Below are 19,695 nucleotides of genomic sequence, written 5' to 3' on the forward strand. Positions count from 1 at the left end.
TTTAGTGTGTTGAGGTGTGTGTTGCGTGTGTTGTGTGTGTTGTGTGTGTGTGTGTGTGGCACACATACATCTGGTATACAGTTGTAATACAACACAGCTGTTTGATGCTGTGTCAGAGACAGAAAACGAGTTGAGGAAGAGCCAACATGTTGTGGGTGTGCTAGTCAAACAGAGAGGCAAATGGCGCTGTTTAAAGTGATTTTTGTGTTTGTTTGAGCTTGGGGTGTAACTTTTCAAAAATTACATACACAATAAGTAAGAACAAATAATCATGTGTGCAATTCACTTTAAAATCAATTAAAGCCATAGTTTGAATGCTTATCCTTTGCTTTTTAACAGTCTACAGTTTTAAAGTAAGTAAAATACCCTGCTGTGATTCGTATTTTATTTAACATGGCTTTCCCACCTAAAAAGAGTATTAAGAAGCACTTTTATCTTTCAGGACAAAAAAGGCAGATCTACTGCACTCCATAATTAAGAAAATTCTGTATCTGGCCATGAGCCACAAACCAGTTACAGCAGTTGTTTCAGAATGGTAAGTGTAGCGGCTTTTAATTGTTTGTGTGGTTTGTAAAGTTTTGGATAAACTTTGAATACTCACTATTGGTGCACTGTTTATCAGTGGACTCGCCCTGAGTGCTGCTCCTGGCCTGCTCCTCTGCTCCAGCGTGGTGCCTTCTGGTTGCCACGGCGCCCATCAGCTCCGTCTGCTGAGCTGGCGTCTGGAGGTCTGCGGGGCCCACAGAGGATCAGTTACCGACAACAGACAATACTCTTTGTGTGTGCATTGTGAAATTGCGCGTGTGTGTGTATGTAACTGGGAAAACACTTCCGAAATATAGTGCTGGCAAGATAGAGTGCATGTGTGTGGATATGTATGAGTGTATAAACAACAAGAGGCTAGGAAGGTACTCTGACAGACCAATACAAATATGATCCTCCAGACAAATCTGACCAAGGTGTTGTGATAGGGTCAGTCAGCGAAACGTTATGATAACGATAGCTCCATGTTTGACTGACATCTTTAATCACACGGGAATGAAAAGCAGAGATCGAGAAGATGAAAATTAGAAACTTCAACCCTGACATTAAGTGATATTTAAGTTGATCACAGATCCTTTCATCTTCTGACAGGGGAGAAAGTCCCGAGATGCACTGTGGGTTTTGAACCCTGCCGCAAATGTGCATCATAGCGTGTTGGGTTAACTGATAGCTTTATAGCAAGACCTTGACTGGAAGATGAAATATTTACGCTGCTGTATTCCTCCACTCAGGCAGTTGACTTTTGCTCCTGCAATATTCATTTAGCATCCTGTGCTTTTAGCTGCTAAAAGAGGAAATCAAAAGCAACAGGGTGGCTTGGGAAAATTGCTTCCCCTTTGATAAGTCTCTCGGTTGACACGGAAGAGCAGGGCCTCTGTGGCTTGAGTCAGAAGTCAATGGGCCCTCAGGGGGTAGGGCTGCGCTAATAGATAATGTTTTTTAAAAGGGAAATAACTTCGTCTTGTGCAGTTCCCTTAATACTTGTGTGAGCTTTCAAAAAAGATGTTATGTGCGTCTCATCTCATTGAAGGGATAATAAAAAAGATTAGCGGTGTCAATCGATTAGAACATTTGAATGCGCGATAAATCATGATTATTCACAAGTTTAAAATGCTAGTATTAACTTGTAATTTTGGGAGAGTTATACATATGGGGTTATAATAAAGAAATGCATGATAAACAGTTAAGACAAATAAGAAGGTTTTTATTTTATTCTCACATCTTAGCTTCGTTTTCATGATTTCTGAATGTATTTGTAATTTCATTTTCTATTTGAGGGACATGTCGTGATGGCTAATTCATGAAAGGGTAAAACAAAAACTATTAATCAGTAACATTTCTTTCTGATTCTGCAGTCTCAGATAAGGGGGGTGGCAGTAGCTCAGTCTGTAGGGACTTGGGAAGCGAATAGGCACTGCTTCGAGTCCCTGGACAGACCAAACATTAAGTAGTATGGACTGATAGATAAAGATATGCCAGTTCACCTCGAGGGGTCCTTGAGCAAGGCCATAGGCCCCCAACTGACTCCTTGCTCTGACAACCTCTACGTTATTGTGTGTGTATGGGTTCTGTTTGCTTTATTTCAACTGTAATTGTATAACGAAAAAGCAGTGAAAACTAAATTCTTCTTCTACGCATTAAACATATACTGTGTGCTGAATCTTTCCAATGTGCCGGTGCTGTTGTTATATAGTCAATTCCCACGTGGGCAAGTATAGCTTATACATGTGACTATACGATAAATATGGCTCTATGCTCCATAACTGAAGATAAACATGTGTGTTTCTACATGCGGAAACCTCATTTAGAGTTACCCTAAATCCACTCAGCAGTGCTCGGGGCTGTTTGGTGTGTATAGAGACGCAGAGCACCATGCAGACAGCGAGCACAGAAGGTACTGTCTGGAACACTGGAGCCTCGGGCATCACATACTCTACACTAAAAACTGACTGCTCCATCAAGTAATACTGTGGTACAAAAAGACGCTCTCCATTCTATGGGATAATGAATCAAAGACTACGCAAAAAGAAAGAGCAGGCTGGGAAAACACACATGGACCGGCTAGGGCTCATTATTCAACAGTTATTTATTTAGATAAACAAACAATGCTTTTCAGTTCATTAGTATGCTATATTAGTCTGCTCTACCACCATCCATACATAAAGAGGGCAGTGCAGAAAAAAAAGAATGAATATTTATCAAGTACCGTAATTTTCGGACTATAAGGCGCACCTGAATATAAGCCGCAGCAGCTAAATTGAATGATGTGTACATATATAAGCTGCACTGGACTATAAGCCGCAGGTGGTTTTAATGTTTAATTACCATATGTAAGGGTTCGTGCACAGAGGGGATTGTCGGGAAAGAAATGGCTGTTTGAGGAAGCTCCCATTTATTAACATTTCAACAAACAAGTTGCATATTTGCATAATGTATTCAAGTGTTACCATTTAGTGCAATAGTAGCTACAGAACATGTACTGTGCTGTGTAAACTGTACTGTATCACATAGCGTTTCAGACACACAAACTTTTCAACTTTCAGACTTAAACGGTGCGCTCTCCGTACCGGCAGTGATCTACAGCAGTGGTTTTCAACCAGTGGTACGGGGACAAACTGTCTCGCTCTCGTAATGTCTGTCTGTCTTGCTCTCGTTCTGTCTCTCGTACCACTCTCGGTTCCACTTTTACTTTTGCGCGCTACCTGTCTCACTCTTTTCCGGCCTCCAGCTTTCCTGCTGGAGCCCGCCGCTTAAAGGTGGGGGGGGGCCGGCCATATGAGCCCATAGAGTTAAAGGTGGTGGACTGTAACCTGTAAAATCCATAGATTTAGGGTTACAGTCCACCACCTTTAACTCTATGGGCTCATATGGCCGGCCCCCCCCCACCTTTAAGCGGCGGGCTCCAGCAGGANTTAAAAGCCAGATTGAAGAGCTGAGTTTTTGTGAGTTTTTTGAAGGTGATGAGGTCAGTGCAGTCTCTGATGGCTTTGTGTTCATAAATGTGTTCTCACCTTAGCGGACGTCTCGTACCATCCCACAAAGCCGTTCTCCTGGCAGAACTGCTCCATCTTTATTCCATTATTGGTCAGTACGTCCCCACCCTGGTCACATTTGTTGGCCAAAAGCACAGTGGCTACATGTTTCCCATTGGCAAGGGACAGTTTGGAATCCAAGTCCTCCTTCCATTTGGTGATGGCCTCAAAGGAGGCGGGCCTTGTGACGTCAAACACAATAAAGGCGCCCATGGCCTCGCGGTAGTACACACGGGTCATATTGCCAAACCTCTCCTGACCTAGAAGACACACACACAGACAAGGGCAAAGATGTATACACAGAGAAAAAAGTATTATAATATTATCAGAGTCAAGGGGATAAAACGTGATACTGTCTTGCACAGTGAGCTACATTTTGGCGCCCAAAAAGCTGCTGTGACACCTCAGCAGCAAACAGACACAGAGCCATGAATCATGTGCTACCATGCAAGAATTCCCGACATACCTCACCCACTCTCTCAAACATCGATATGCACACAAAATAGCTTGCTTATACTGTTAGAAGGGCTGCATAAAGAGAGAGATAAGATGCAGACACGGATAGAGGCAGGGCTGGTAGGAGGAGAGAGGAGTCTTTGGTGTGAGCGTGTCCGTGTTCTCCTGACTGTGAACTGTACAAATTCCTGAGGGTAAAATTAATTCGATAAGCTCTGTAGGAATGCTGTATCCGCAGTGATTTTTCCCATCCATAACGTCTGCTAGAGCACCATCAGTACCAGCCTCACAGTTCAGCTTGTGGGCAAGACATTTGTATAGTGAGGACTAAACCACAAACCCTAACTGATCCTTCTAAAAACAGTTTGCATCATGGCAAAGAGAAGAGAAGTTGATATTTATTTACAAGCTGCTTTGTAGAAACATTTGCTATTCACCTGACACTGATGGACCAGTTAACAGGGTCAGCTGCCAGGAGGTTGTGTGTAGCCATTAAGTGAATATCAGAAAGGCAGAATCTAGTATAACAATAAGTAGCATAGTATAGTACGGCTGTATAAGGTGAAGAATTATAATTGTGTATTTTGTTGTTAACTGAATCAAACTCACTATTGTTTCTTGACCTAATAAAACCTAACCTGAAAAAAGAAAATTGTTTCAAACTGTTTCTCTTTAAATGTTAATAAGAATGACTGAATATGAAACTGGTTAAGTCAACATTGTAGCTAAAGAAAACCTTATGTATCATCAAATATAGTTTAACAGTTAGATAATTTACTTTATCAGGATTGCGTGGGTGTAATTTGATTAGATAATAAGTTTTTCTTATGTGATTAGATTCTAACTGGTGCAAGACGTTGCTTATTTTCACCCTCAAACTGGTTAAAAGAATACTGACCGAAACATAAATACAGGTATCTCTCATGTGGAATTACCAAAACAATTTAACCATATAAAAAGCTGATTTAGAAATGATGTTTCTGGTCCTTTAAAGTTACGGAGAGGCACAGGCTTCGTTATTAGATATTACATGTGGAGATGAAGTAGAGCAGATAACATGTGAAAGATCTTTGGTCAGTTCTGGAAACATCCACAGCTCAACATGTTGACTGTATCTTTGTGATTTCAAAAAGGTGAACAGTGTAAAGCCCCTCAAACGTGCCCTAAACCATCTAGATTCCCACCATCATGCTCTATGCCCCTGCAGATATCCACGTCACCCTGACAGACCTGGACAGAGAAAAATGGGAGTCAAAAATAGACCGGCTGAAGTTATTATTTGTCTTGGGAAATGCACAGAAGCAGCAGGTGATTTATTACTTCTGTGGCATGAGAAACCTAGAGACTATCATAATGCCCCAAACAAACAAAGCAGTGATGGACAAAGTAAAATGCTGAATGGAAACATATTTATTTTAGGACATTTCCTTCATTTGCTTGAAATCAGTGTGTTTATTTGTGACAAAATCTTAAAATATATACCTTCTAAGATCCAAACTAACTAGAAAACTAATTTGACAATCTTAATGAACATACTATGTAGACATACTACCCCACCTCAAGGCTTCCATAGCTTTAGGATGAGTGTAGGGAACACGTACGGACACTACAGACCTATAGCCATTTTCTCTAAGGGAGACACTAATCCTTAGTTCACAATAAAAGCTTTCTTTATACAAGAGCTTGGGCCTCAAATCTGCCTCACATGAGTTTGAGACACATGACTGCTTGCGCTTACTGGAGAGGGCGCACAGGAGGGGAGAGAGCAGCAGGTCAGACCATTCTTCTGAACCTCAGCCGACACTCATGTGAGATGAGACTGCTGTAGCCTTCGGGTGTCTAACCCACAGCATCCCACTCAAAAGCCCTAAATGTATGTTCACTCCAGGCAATGAAAGCTTAACTACGTTAACATTTGTCATTTTCACAAAATACATTCTCTATTCTTTATGAAAATGAATTATCCACTTTCCAGTTGTGTGCAGTCATATCTGGATGCATACAACATAATAGAGCAGGACAGAATACATAGCATCCTATAGGGGGGAATGGCATGCCGTTTAGCAGATTGCAGAGAAGAGGTGAGTGGCCACTTGGGGAAAGACAATTAGTAAATGTTATCTGAAATGCATTTAAATTCATCAGTTACATGAATTCAATCTTAGTCTTTTTAAATACAATGAAAACTTGGAAGCTCCCGCCAAACTATCCCACAGATTGAAACATATTTACTTGTTTAAAGGTTACACAAATGGGTTTGATTTAATTTTGACAAATATATTATAATAATCATGGTACATATGCGAGCTTTGCACTTTGGTCTAAGAGAGATGTTCAGCATTTGTGTGTGTGTGTTTATTGTGATTCTAAATAAAGACAATTGTGTAATTACAGAAATTTGTTGCTAAGTGATTGAAAGTGAGTAATGTCAGAGGTCAGCTGGTAGACATGAAATATGTTTACCCTAGATAAACCTTAATATCATCCCCCTGCCAAAATGGTTAAATAACAACTCTGACGACATTGTCTCATGATCAGTTTATGTCTTTTCATCAAAGGGCTCAAACTAGATGTTTATCTAAAATACACAATTATTTGAATGTCAGTACACCACATGACATTTCCTCTCAGGACTCTTTTACGAGACTTACACCACGTGTTGCCTTTCCTAAAATAACACGTTATTTTTTTTTTATTTGAGCAGCCGACCTATCATAAATATTTCATCTGTTATTTGGATAGTTATTTTTCTTGAATTAAAATTACATGAATGGAACATTTGATTCTCATAACTACTACACAGTGGAATTTTGAAGCAGATTAATTGTATCATGTGACGATCAAAAAAGAAAAAAGGCATCACTGTAAACATAATCTCCTCAAGAGATAAGAGCCTAAAGCCTTTAAATATATATGATGATATATAATGATAAATTACATGTTATTTAAATGCCAAACAAAGTCTATCACAGCTTAAACTGAAGAAAAAGTGAATATGTCATATGTTCTACACATTTATAAATCTCCAAACATTTCCATATATTTTTTCGAAATACATACATAATTTAATCAGCTAATTTCCCTGTGGCGTACAAAAAAACTATTATTCACAAAGTAATTTAAAACTAATACGTTTCATAACATCTCGTATGTGTTTGCCCTTTCTGAAACTGCTTTTTGGTATGGGTCGTGCGCAAAAGTGGTTCTGTACCTGCGATGTCCCACAGCTGCAGGCGCACCGTCTCCTGGTCCCAGTTGAGGACTTTGAGGGCGAAGTCCACCCCGATGGTGGCTCGGTAGTTGGGGCTGAAGTTTTGATGCACATACCGCTTGATGATGCTGGTCTTTCCAACCCCGAGGTCCCCTATAACAAGAATCTTAAAGAGATGCTCCTTGGTGTGGTTGTTCTGCATGGCGACCGAGGAGGGCGAGAGCTGAGCATGAATCCACCGGAATGGAGAGAGCCGGGGGATGAAAGGGGAGAAGCACAGGACAGCAGGGAACTGAGGAGAGTTGGGAATGAGTTGAGAGGCGAATAAGTAGGAAGGGGGAGGAATGAGGGAGGTACGCCCTGGCCCACAGACGGAAGTGGAGCGGAGCCGTCAGGACCATGGGACTGTAAACGCTGCCTCCGAGTGCCAGGGAGTATTTAAAACTTCCAAGCCTGAGAGCATAAGCACTCAAAATATTAAATGCTGAGGTAATAACTTTAAAACTCACATCGAAAGTTATTTACATCTTCAGAATGCTTCATTTGTAAAAAAAAACCTTAATTTAACGATATAGTGGAGTAAACATAGGAATTTGGTCAGCCGTTTGCATGCAAGGTTCCCAACATTACATAGGCAGTATTATGTAACTTTTGGATTGTGTTACTGATTAATTAATGAGCAATATGTTGCTGTTTATTGGGCCATTTCAACTTTTTAGTTCTCTTTTAAATTCTGTTCATGTCTTTTTTCCATACACATTGACAACATTCATTATAACATTTATAAATGCTTTTATTCCATCAAAATGTAAAACATCAGTGCAAATCAGAATACAATCATTTAATCCCTTATTCTGATTGATGAACAATTCCAGTTAAAATGCTCCACAGAGAAACATGGCAGTAACATTTTCAATTTGGTGCAAGGACAAAAGAGGTTGCAATTCTGCACCGTTGCTTCCCTGAGAAAAAGAATCAAAGTCCTGCACCTGACAATAAAACACAAACACTCCTCAGTTCCCTTTCAATTGAAATCCCTTCACATCTGCAGTAACATTGTGCATCAAAACTTTTAGATTTTAGTACCATTCAGCATTCAAGTAAGACCCGATGCATTTTGTTTCCAAGTTTGTGTTGGCAGTTAAAGCTTGAATTCAAATCATCCATAGGTGATTGATGAAATTGGAAAAAATAAAACAGATGTTAAAAACCTTTGTAGGCAGGCGTGCTAAATTCATGGCTTCAAAAGAGCACAATAGCAGTTTCACTCCAATTCAAATGAATGATATGTTATAATACTAAATCAACCATAAAAGATACGTTTTGTGTCCCTTTTTATGCTTTTAACTAATTCCTAGTATAACATTTTTATGAATGACTGATTGTTAAACCTCTCTGAGCGTCTACAGTTTGGGGATGGGGTTTGCTGCCACGGCGATGCTCTCGACGGAACACTCGTCGCTGCCTCTGCGGATCCTGAAGTAGCCGTCCTCGCCCCAGTTGGTGCTCCAGCTGTTTTTGACAATCCAGTACTTCTGACCGGTCATGTGGCAGCGGCCGTAGCCCACCAACAGCACGGCATGGTTGGTCAGCTCGAAGGGATTGAAGGCGTCTCCGAGGCCTGTGTGGTGGTAGATGCCCTCCTTATAGTGCATGAAGTCGGGATAGACCTGTGGAAGGATACGGACGATTTACATTTATTTTTTAAGGGCATATCACACTCAAGCTATAGCTTATAAAAGGGAGGGCTAATGAGTTTTAAAGACAAAATTACAAAAGGCATTTCATTAAAAAAAAAAGTTACACTTGCTAGCATTTTTCTAGCTTAGCTGTGCACTGGGGTTAATGGGACAAATTAAACCTTTACTTCCAGAGAATTTGCAGATAGCTTAAATTGAGAGTTGTTGATATTACACTATGTATGGAGAGTTAAATCAGAGTGACATACTACTCAAACAAAAAAAAGCACAGTGTAACGTTCAAAAGTTTTGCAATACAAAACATAAGTAGTCAAATGATATATTGCAGGGTTTCCATTAGTGTTTTATAGCCAAGACAGGCCAACTTCCCAGATGAAAAGACCACCTCCATGAATACTGTAGAATCAAAAACATTAATCATAAGGCCCACAGTGGGTAAAATGTACCAACTGTGTGAATTAGAAGCCAACTGTTTTATTATGCACACATTTGAAGGCAAGAAAAATAATAGGCCTTTTGACGACAATACAAAAAGACTATGAATGTGAGAGAGCCTTTGAAAAGCCTGAATATTTTCTTATTCTTAGATTTATTGTATTCATTATATCTTTAAAGGCTTTTGGAAAAAAAAATCTCAATTTGTGCAGAGTATTTAAAGTGCCACAGCAACAGCTAAATTATAACAGGCTTAAACAGAAATAGCTGAAAACCTGAATTAAACTAACAGGTATTCACAAAGTAAAACCCCAATTGTTTAGTGAACACAAACTGTTTGTTTAGAAATAGCATTAAAGAAACCAGCTGTTTACCTCAAAGGCCACTCCCATTGGTCCATTCTTGACCAGTTCCAACATCATAGCCATCTCACTGCAGCCGCCATAGAACCCGCCAACATAGCTGTATTCGGCGGTGTAGATGCGACCACAGTTCTGAGGGAGACCGCAGGGAGAGTCCTTTCCAATGTATGGATAGCACGACTCATCCACCAGACCGAAGTCTTGCACGTACTTCCCAATCAGGTATGGAAATCCACCATCGCAACCTTATAAAAAGGAGAGATAAATAACAAAGTTTGTACCAAAGATATTGAAGTGACTGTTATTTTGTATAAATGGATTGTTGTGCGTTTATTTATGTCTTAATGTGAGCATATGTATAAATGTGTATAGATTGTGTATATATAGGATATACATATTTGTATACATATTCTTATATATTTATTTTATTTGTATTCGGGATTGTGGGAAACGGTGTTTCGATCTCTCTGTCTGTACACATTTGACAATAAAGTTGACTTTGACTTTTGACTAGGGCTGCTCAATTAATCGTTTTTTAAATCGCAATTACGATTTTGGCTTGCAACGATTATGAAAACAACATAATCAAAATAAAACGATTATTTATTTTTATTATTATTTATTTAAAAAATATATACATTATTTTTTTTATTGGTTTTTCAATTGAATTATACTTAAGGTTCAGGGTAATCAACTGTTAAAAACATACTACACCTTTTTTTTTCTCAATAAATTTATGTTTTCAAATTAAATGTATAATCGTTTTTAATAATCGTGATATCAATTATTGACCCAAATAATTGAGATTATGATTTTTGCCATAATCGAGCAGCCCTACTTTTGACTAGATCTGACATTTTGAATTTTCTCAAGAATTGTTTGAGGTTTCTTGATTTTGTAATTGGCTGGAAACACTTCTGTGGTCCAAGATGGAAATAATAAATGGGAGCATTTCCACAACTTTACAAAATAATTACCGGTACTCAAAATGTATTAATCAGGACAATTATAACATGCTTTATACATTGCCATAAAAAACCCACTTAAAAACGCTACTTGTTCTGATTAGGGAGGAAGGTGTCCCAGAGTTTCTACATCCAGCATTTGTACACTCTTTCATCATCAGCCCCTTTCACAATACAAATACTTAGCTGGGTACATTTTCTAATTACTGCCAAATTCACATCTGCAATTTTAGTGTTAACCAAATTGTTAAGGAGAGAAGATTTAAGATTGAGTTTACCTTGAGAATATTCGGAACAGGAGACCACTTGCTGGGGGCTGAGGATGGGGGTGTCGGTGTTGTTGGTGAGGATTCGAATTCGAGCTTCCAGCATTCCCATGGTGGCGAAGGAGTAGCAGCTTCCACACGATGCTGAAACAGAACATCAAATATTTACACAGGAGGCAAATCTCACCGCTGTGCTATACAACAGCACTGCAATAAATCAACTTTGAGAAGCTTCAGATGAAGAGATTTTTCTTGACTGTNCTCTTCAATCTGGCTTTTAATGTGTGATTGTTTTTGTATTATTTGACTTTAACTTTAACTATATATTTATTTATTGTTCCTTTCTTTTCCTTTCTTTTCACTATATCTATAAAGCGTCTTTGAGCACCTGTAAAAGCGCTAACAAAATAAATCTATTATTATTATTAAAGCAAGGAGCTGTGGATAGCCTTCAACAGTGTGTCCTTTTTTCAAATATCCTTGAGAAGCATCTGACTCCCTGATGGTTTGATGGTGAATAAATCCTTTAAAAGCGAGTTTAACATTCTCTCAGTCTACTCAATACTTGTTTCAGTCAATGAGCAGAGCCGTGTCTCACAGGAGATATTCCCCCTATGTTAGTTCAGCTCAGCTGCACTTGCATCTGTTTCTCTATCATCCAGACACAATGTTTAATAATGTTTAGGGAATATTTCAGCCCACTGATTTCCACCGACCGACACAGATTGAATGAATAGTTTGAAAACTTTCGAAAAAATGCTTATTCACCTTCTTTACATCCCTGCCCAGAGTTACAGAAGATTGATAACACTGTTGTTTTTTTAAAAGGCATGAGCCAGGAGGTGTTCAGGTTAGCTTAGTTTAGCATACAGACTGGAAATAGCTATCCTTGCATTATTCAAAGGTAAACAAACACCACTTGATTACTTATGACAATACCTTGACTTGTTTTTAGGAGATAATAAAGAAATAGATTTTAGTAAAATGGTTGCCATCTATTTTCATTTTGCCAGTCTAAAACCCATGTGACCTGTACAGTTTGACATGGAAACAAAGTATTTCCATGATAAAACGATAAACAGAACAAATGATTAAATAGGAAAAACAAATATGAAACTTTGAAACTTCATAAAGGACAGTCAAATGTAAGACTCACTGAGGCAGACAGTTATCAGGATCCACCCACCTACACACTTACTCACGGTGACTAACACCAGACATGATAGCTGCTAATGTGGAGCTAGAATCTCACATCTGGACGTTAAGGGAGGGAAATAGACTGAGACGTGCACACACACACACACACACACACACACACACACACACACACACACACACACACACACACACACACACACACACACACTCTCATCGTTATACCGATAAACTACAACATTCAGTTAAATGAAGCCGTTGAAATTCAGGCAGTCAACCAATGAAGGAATTGAGTGGGTTGGTTTTGAAGCACCACCACCACCACCACTGTTAAGTGAAATTTGATTTAAATGGTTGCACAGTGTGAATTAGAACTTCTACTAGTTGCACCCACTACTCTGTGAACACTGTGGAGTCTGAAGCTCATAAAGCTCTTCAAAAGTGATGTGCATCTGGATGCTTTAAGCGTCATTTGCACACAAACATGTACACTTTGCTCTTCAGCCTGTAATGTATCAGGGGGCTATCTGACACACTCTGAGCCCACTGCAGAATAACATAAACAAATGATTATTTCAAACTTTAATCCTAAACAACAAAGAAGTGAAGTTGTGAGAGAGGGTATTAACGTGTTTTTATGGTGTTTTATCTCAATTTGAGAGATTCTTTTGTTCCAGTTCTAACACTAAGTATGATAGATCACGACACAGAGGAGTTGTGTGTGAGAGAAGTACAGGAGGCTGCACACAGCAGCATGTCACATCCTACTGAGAACACTGCTAGATCTGATATATATTCAGCTTTTGTGCTGCTACAGCATCGCATATTAAGAAAGTGTGTGCATACGTGTGTCTCTCATTAATACTCACTTCTAGTCCTCTCCTCTTGTGAACCTTACTTTGACATTTCTCTAGTTTACTTCAGCTTCAGTCCAAGTCCTACAGGGCTGCAAAAACACTGAGTAGAGTGATCATTTACAACATAAAAATGTAGAATAATATGAGCAGCACTTTTGGATTTTTTTTGTATACACTTCTGTTGTTGTTTATATTGTTTGTTTAAAACATTTGATCAACGATACATGTTGACTCCACTTTCATTCGCTCCTGTTAACAATAAACCAAAGCTATTCGCTAAAAACACTTTTCAAGATTGTTCAATTCCTAGTGTTTGATTTTCGTGTGATATGCACTTTTTACATTTAGTTTTTCATATTATTAATTTTACATATCATTCACACATCACTTGTTCAATCAAACTCATCTCACAGTTTGAAGTATTATTGTTATTTTCACTGCTTTAACTGCAGAGACCACTGTCAGCAGCTGCGAGGACATTTATTAATACTCTCTTTCCAGTTTTGGTTCACGTCATGGCTGCTGGCCGGTGCCTCATCCATCAAATCAGTTTAGTCACGGCCCATTTGATTTACTCACCTGCTCTTGCCGATTCTTGTTTAATGCTAAAAATGTTTTATATTTATAGTTTAGGCTCATAAAATGTTAGCATTAATCACAATTTTTCACCACTTGTTCATACTACCATTTCTCTTTCTATTTGTTCCTTCTACTTTGCCCTCTCTTTTCAGGAAAACATCAACATCGATGAAGCGGCTAACTGCCTGGTGAAACACATCATTGCCAGTGAGAACGACATGCTCCAAGCTGAAGTGCCCGACACCATCACCCCGCAGCTGGAGAATGACAAAGGCAGGACATGCTCCTCCTGCTTCAGATCCCAGTGACAGCCCCCGACGTCCTTTTGTATCTTATCACACAAAAAAAGTTTACCTTTTCTGTAAGCAGGAAAACTTCTTTGGCAGATTATTTTTTTTAAGCATGTGTGCCAACCTCATTCCTGTATGGTAGTGTCAGTGTGGAGGGGGAGAGACAGGCAGCTGGCTCAAGACATGGAGACAGAAAGAGAGCTGGATGCAGCTGTATGCGCTTGTCAAAGACAAGGTTACCCTCTGGGCGACTTCAAGCCTTGACACTGGCACTTTGGTTACCATGGAGACACCGTTAATGAACCCATGCACAGAGAGATCGCAGCAAATCACAGAGTATCAGTATGTGTATCTGTACTGAGGTCTGCAGAGCTAATCTCTATTTACTCTTTTTTTCTGTGTCTGAGTTTTCCCTGCTTCTTTCTCCCTTCACATCCCTCCCTCACAGCATTTCTTTTTAGTTTTTCAGATGTCATTCTGTACTAATAAGCAGGCAAAAAGCAACAGAAATATAGTTTTCCTCCTGACATACAAAGCAACTCAATTTGCATCCTGATAACACTACAATTTCATCACTAGCCATGGTTTGATTAGATCTGGTTCTGTTTTGTTTTTGTCATTTTATAGCACTGTCTTTTCCTGTCTTCCCTCATGCACATTTTCCGGCTTTAATGTATAACAAATTATATTAATGTACTAAAAGTGCCTTTTTCAAATACAAACCATCTTATTTAATTTCCTAAAAATAGATATTATCCACTGGATATTTTATTTATAAATGCACTTCAACTACCTTGCTTTTCAACACTGAGGTAGAACTGCACTCATGTATATTGAAAAATATCAAAAAGTACATTGTGTGTGTGAAAAAATGACATGTTAAAGCAAAGATTCATTATGTTGTTTCCCTATTAATTCTATGGTTTCATATTCAATTTATAATATTTTTAATTATGGGATTCATGCGTGTGTATGCAAACATGTACATATTATATACAGTATAATGAAACTGATTATAAAACCAAAGATGTATCCAGTTTTCAACATGTTCATATGAATAAACCATAGAGCTTTACTGACCAATGTCTGGATGTGACTGTGTGTTACAATGTGTGCACACACAGGTGTTTTCAATCACTGAGGCTGATTGGAGCAACAAAGGTTAAGGTGTAAATAGTCCCGCCCCTAACAGGTGCAACAAATTAAGAGGTGCATTAGAGAGCTGTCTGTCAAGATCAGTTTGTGAATGCCCAGAAACACCTGGGTAAGTGGACAAAAGTTAAGCATCATTGTTACTCTGGTACAATTGTAAAAACGTACTCTTTTAAAATACTCTTTGTTTGTGTTTAAAAGTTGATTTTCTGTTCATCTTTTAACATTGATAATTAAAGGTTTTATCCACGAATCAGATTTTCCCATACATAGTAGATTCAAATATTTGTTAAAAGTTGTTCAACATAAATTAAGATGTCGCTCCAGTGGAGAAAATCTGATTTAAAGCGGTCTCTGGTGCAAATAATATCAATTTAAGGCTTCTATAGGTCTGTGTTATTTTGGGTTGAGACTATCACGCTTGATTGAAATTCCCCTGTTGTTTTCATGGCTAATTTACTAGACAGGTTCCAGTTATTTCAAAGAAGAGAGATGCTACAAGGGAAGAATAGATTGTTTTAGTCTTGTTATAAACCACATTTCTGTCAAATGGAAACGTTTTGCCACCAGCGGCTTTACAATGAATCAGGTCATAGTTCTATTTACATATGTTAACGAATGCACCGTTCTCCAAATCATTCACCAATACAATCAGTTAGCGTACAACGTTATTAAAGCTACATCATTTATCTGGCTTACATTATAAATAAACAGTTATATGTTTTGAATCTGCGTACTAAAAATCAGGCTGCAACATTATTATAAATCCACAGATGTAATCAGAGCATAACAAATTCAAATTGATGCAATTTTAACTTCTGGCACTGAACCACAGAATGTATTTCCAATGATGTGTCTCTCTTTTAATTAATGTCAGGCTTGTGGACAAACATTTATTCTTTCCTTATAGAAGGGGATTATGTTTTTCTCATAGTATTAGTAACCGGTCCCTCCTGTCAATATGCTGAAAATCCGATTTCACTGAGGAATAGTTCAGATTTCAGTACAAGAGTTCTTGTTTGCGTATTTATTATCCTGATGACCTGACTTTCACCTGCCATGTGACTGAAGCCGACCTGCAGTAAAACGTCTTTACTTTCTCGATCTCTAAGGTGTCTGAAAACACATATCTTGAATTTCTTGAGATTGGCAACCATTTCTTTGGGATCAAAAACAGCTTCTAGTAGGGATTTCTCAGCATGGCAAAGAACATGTAAACCTAGGGTTGACTACACAGCCAAACTATTTTTTATAATGATCTAGTTTCAGATACTACTACTGGCAATAACCAAAAGAAAACCCAAGAAAAGGGCCATTTACTTAGATTTCTTTCTTATGTAGGCTTTTAAAATCCACCAGATCCAATTTTAGGTAAGGTGTTGCTTGATTTTAACATACTGTACCAAAGCGTTAATGTCCTGTAACCCACCCTATTGCAGCCTTTTCCTCCACTAGACCCTTCCTTTCTGTCTGCCTCAGCCTGACACTCATTATAGCTTCCTGAAGATAACATGTTGTGCCTCGTTTAACTTTTCATCCAGGCGAGACGCAGACACAATCTATTGTTTATCAGAGGCTCCATCGGATATTGGTTCAGAGGTGAGGGCATGGGCTGGAGAAAGACAGTGGTGCTCTCTAATTTGTAATAATTAGATTCGATTTTCAGCATTGATGTAGCAATTTGTGAGAGAAAACACAGGGCAGAGGGAGCAGGGAGAGAAGTTATGAGGGAATTGTCCTCTGCTGTTGTGTGCCAGAAGCCAACCCCCTTCTCTGTACACCAACACAGGCAACCTCCACACACACATACACACACGCCATCACACACACGCAGAAACACATGATCAGAAGATTTCACAGATTTATCTCTCGCTCTCTGCTGGTCTCTAAGGCAACAAGCTGCCGAGGGAGTGATAGTTTCGTTCCTCTTTACTTACAGGCCCTGTCTCTGTAGTCTTAGATTCCTTAACATGGAGAGAAGAAAACAAGAGAAAGAATGAAGGAGAGAGGAACCAAAACAAGGGACTGTAAGACTTCGCGGTCACACAGGTTAAGAAGGAAATCAGCACGTGATTTCAGGATGACATGAAAGGCTTTCCCTCTCCCTTTCTCTTTTGCAGACACACACTGACTCATGCACTCACATGAGAATATTTCACACACCACCAATATACACACAGCTTGACCTGTCAGTTATTGCGTTGTAAATTGTGTTAAATGTTTGCAATAGCCTTCAGCCCGCGTTTGTAAGGGGGTTTCAAATGTTCCAATGAAGAAATCCTTCAGAGTCCAAAAAGTAAATCCAGCAACTTGTTCTCATATGAAAAATTACCTTCTGAAGTTAAAGGGTAATAATTTTTGCAGCATTGACACATAAGTATAAATGAGTGCAGCAACAAAACAGCTATAGCGTAAGTTGCAGTGCTACTTTATGGTCGATAAACATTGAGTGGTGTTGGCAGTGGAGGCTGTGGCAGGCGTACTCTGGCTGCGAATTAAACGGCCGGTAAAAAGGAATCAATAGCAGCCAGGGCAGACTCCAGATAAAGGAAAATAGCGGCAGCACCTCCATCTATGATCGATAAGCGTGAGAGTTTGCCTGTGTGTGTGGCTGTGTGTGTGTGACCTCACACAGCAGAAGTCTCAGTGAGTTGAGTGCTATGTGGAATATCAAAGACCTACTCGTGATGACTCATCATTCACAACCAGCTCGGCAGGAGACCGAATCCGCTTCGGTAACAGACCTTGGGTCACACACGCATATTTACTATTGATTACACGTGAGGATTTATTTACACTAGCAGCATTGACAGAGTGATATAATTTATACATTTTTTTCCACCAATATCATTCAAATGTCAATGCAAAGAGCAAGTTATTCCCCTTGGAAAATTATAATTTGTAAAGCGTTTCGGCCCAGTCAGTGTTAGTGACTCATTTACATTGGTAATGCCAGAATTTGAATTTTCTTTGAACTAAGTCAAGCACATGGGTAGATTTGAGGTGTTACTGCACAAAGGTATTATGGAGAAGCAAAGGTTGTTTTTCCTATCAAAAAGTATAGACAGGTCTTCCTTGTAATGAAATTGTACTTCTTTGTTATATCTACACCAGGATTTCACTGTGTTATTGTTTTGTTTTTTTGCAACACTATATTGCTGACATCAGTGTAGTCTTAGTTTCACCTGATTTGCATAAGTGTCAGACAGAGCAAACATTTTAAAGTCACTGGATGAACACATTTTTTGAACCCTTTGAAAGAAAACACAGCTATTAAATCTTACTGACATCCTACCCTACACACACTGCCTCCTGCTTTAACAGTAAACTTTACAAAAGGAAACATAGATGAATGCCAACATCTAATGGTACAATAAAAGACTGAGAAATCCCTGAAGAGTTCAGTGGATTGTTTCTGTATATTTTCCTTTAAAGCCATGCAGGAGTTTGACTTTTATTCATCTACCTACTTTAAAATGGGCATCTTTTTGAGTTCACTGTTTTCAGCAACAGCGTGCTATTAATCAACTTACATGCATTAATAAACAGGTAGTCACAAACATTCAGGTTCACGGAGTTAAAGAGGCACACTGAAATGGTAAAAAAAGCACAAATTGTAGTTTAACCGACTCATCAAAGACAGCTTCGTATGCATTTGGATCACTGCCCGATTTGAAAAGTTGGCATCGTCCCATAAGTCATAAATGTGGTTCCACACAGACGATCAGAGACTGACAGAGCCTGCTCTCTATTTCAACAGACTGTGTATATGAAGTGACACAGTGGCTCAGTGATTAACTCTGTCAACTCACAGCCAGAGAAAACTCACACACTCAATGTGCAGAGTTTGCATTGTCTAAGGTCCTCCAAAGAACCATTAACGTTGGATAAAAGTGGGACTCTTTAAACTGCCTACAGGTATGGCAGTCTAAAGTTTATATTACCCCTGTAAATTGGTGACCTTTTAAAGGGAGGTCTCTAGTCCGTGATTGGAGGGTCCCACCCTTCAAGAACAACAATAAATTGGTGAGGGAGGAAAATGATTGAAAGTCTAATTCAAGGCCATTTGTTTCTCATTCAAAAGTGACTCCAGTGGAGCGATGACATGTGTGTGTGATCTTGTGCCGTGGGGTATTCTATTTTGCATTCATTTTTTTGGGGAAATGCTAAAATAACAAGACTATGATTTATACTTGTGAATACATTCAGAGTACAATCTGAGGCAATATTGATGTGGACAAAATATATTTCACTTTTTCTTACACATTTTAAGTTTGGTTTGATGTCATTTACTGCCCAGACTGCTGTCCAAAGATCAGCAGCACTGTCTGTCGAGGGAGCATCACCTTTTACATTGAGTATGACACACTGGTGCAGAATATAAAAAACAGTCCTGCTGATTTGTACTACATCTCGTGTTACACCAGATTGTTCCGTTAATTGCTGTTTTTCATTCACTGATTCTCTGTTCGAGGTGCAAAATGCCACAATGTCCTCCGCGGAAACAATGGGGTTATATTTGTATCACATTACCATACAATTACACTCAATGTGTCCAGCTATTATGGCCAAAGGAGGGAAATGTCTGTATCATTTATGTCAGTATGGATGTAATGGTTTCCACTTTATAACAAGTGTCTTTCTACACAGGAAGTTGATTGCTGCAACATCGTTGTTTGTCCCTGGGATAAT

At 38.9% G+C, this 19,695-nt stretch overlaps 2 protein-coding genes across 2 annotated transcripts; both read right to left on the minus strand.

Annotated features, from left to right (window-relative positions):
- Positions 1 to 3,536: 3,536 nt before the first annotated feature.
- Positions 3,537 to 7,571, minus strand: LOC104952659 (ras-related protein Rab-38-like). The gene is made up of 2 exons (XM_010779516.1): positions 7,243 to 7,571; positions 3,537 to 3,835 (listed from the first exon to the last, which is right to left on the minus strand). The coding sequence occupies exons 1-2, from the start codon at positions 7,442 to 7,444 to the stop codon at positions 3,537 to 3,539; spliced, it is 501 nt and encodes a 166-aa protein (XP_010777818.1). The 5' UTR covers positions 7,445 to 7,571.
- Positions 7,572 to 8,017: 446 nt separating this feature from the next.
- LOC104952660 (dipeptidyl peptidase 1-like) lies at positions 8,018 to 11,148 on the minus strand. Its single transcript, XM_010779517.1, has 3 exons — positions 10,983 to 11,148; positions 9,752 to 9,984; positions 8,018 to 8,912 (listed from the first exon to the last, which is right to left on the minus strand). Exons 1-3 carry the CDS (start codon positions 11,080 to 11,082, stop codon positions 8,646 to 8,648), a joined length of 600 nt encoding a protein of 199 aa, XP_010777819.1. The 5' UTR covers positions 11,083 to 11,148; the 3' UTR covers positions 8,018 to 8,645.
- Between the last annotated feature and the right edge of the window lie 8,547 nt (positions 11,149 to 19,695).

This window comes from Notothenia coriiceps, unplaced genomic scaffold (assembly GCF_000735185.1).
Source record: "Notothenia coriiceps isolate Sejong01 unplaced genomic scaffold, NC01 NC01_scaffold00020313, whole genome shotgun sequence".
In the NCBI taxonomy this organism is placed as follows: Eukaryota; Metazoa; Chordata; class Actinopteri; order Perciformes; family Nototheniidae; genus Notothenia; species Notothenia coriiceps.

What these genes read in the sequence shown, in the direction of transcription:
- LOC104952659 (XM_010779516.1), bottom strand. Translation starts at nt 7,444, where the DNA reads ATGCAGAACAACCACACCAAGGAGCATCTCTTTAAGATTCTTGTTATA. An exon ending in GCAGCTGTGGGACATCGCAG is followed by an intron (nt 3,836 to 7,242) that starts GTACAGAACCAC and finishes TGTGTCTTCTAG; the next exon opens with GTCAGGAGAGGTTTGGCAAT.
- LOC104952660 (XM_010779517.1), bottom strand. Translation starts at nt 11,082, where the DNA reads ATGGGAATGCTGGAAGCTCGAATTCGAATCCTCACCAACAACACCGAC. An exon ending in CTGTTCCGAATATTCTCAAG is followed by an intron (nt 9,985 to 10,982) that starts GTAAACTCAATC and finishes CCTTTTTATAAG; the next exon opens with GTTGCGATGGTGGATTTCCA. An exon ending in CAATGGGAGTGGCCTTTGAG is followed by an intron (nt 8,913 to 9,751) that starts GTAAACAGCTGG and finishes ATCCTTCCACAG; the next exon opens with GTCTATCCCGACTTCATGCA.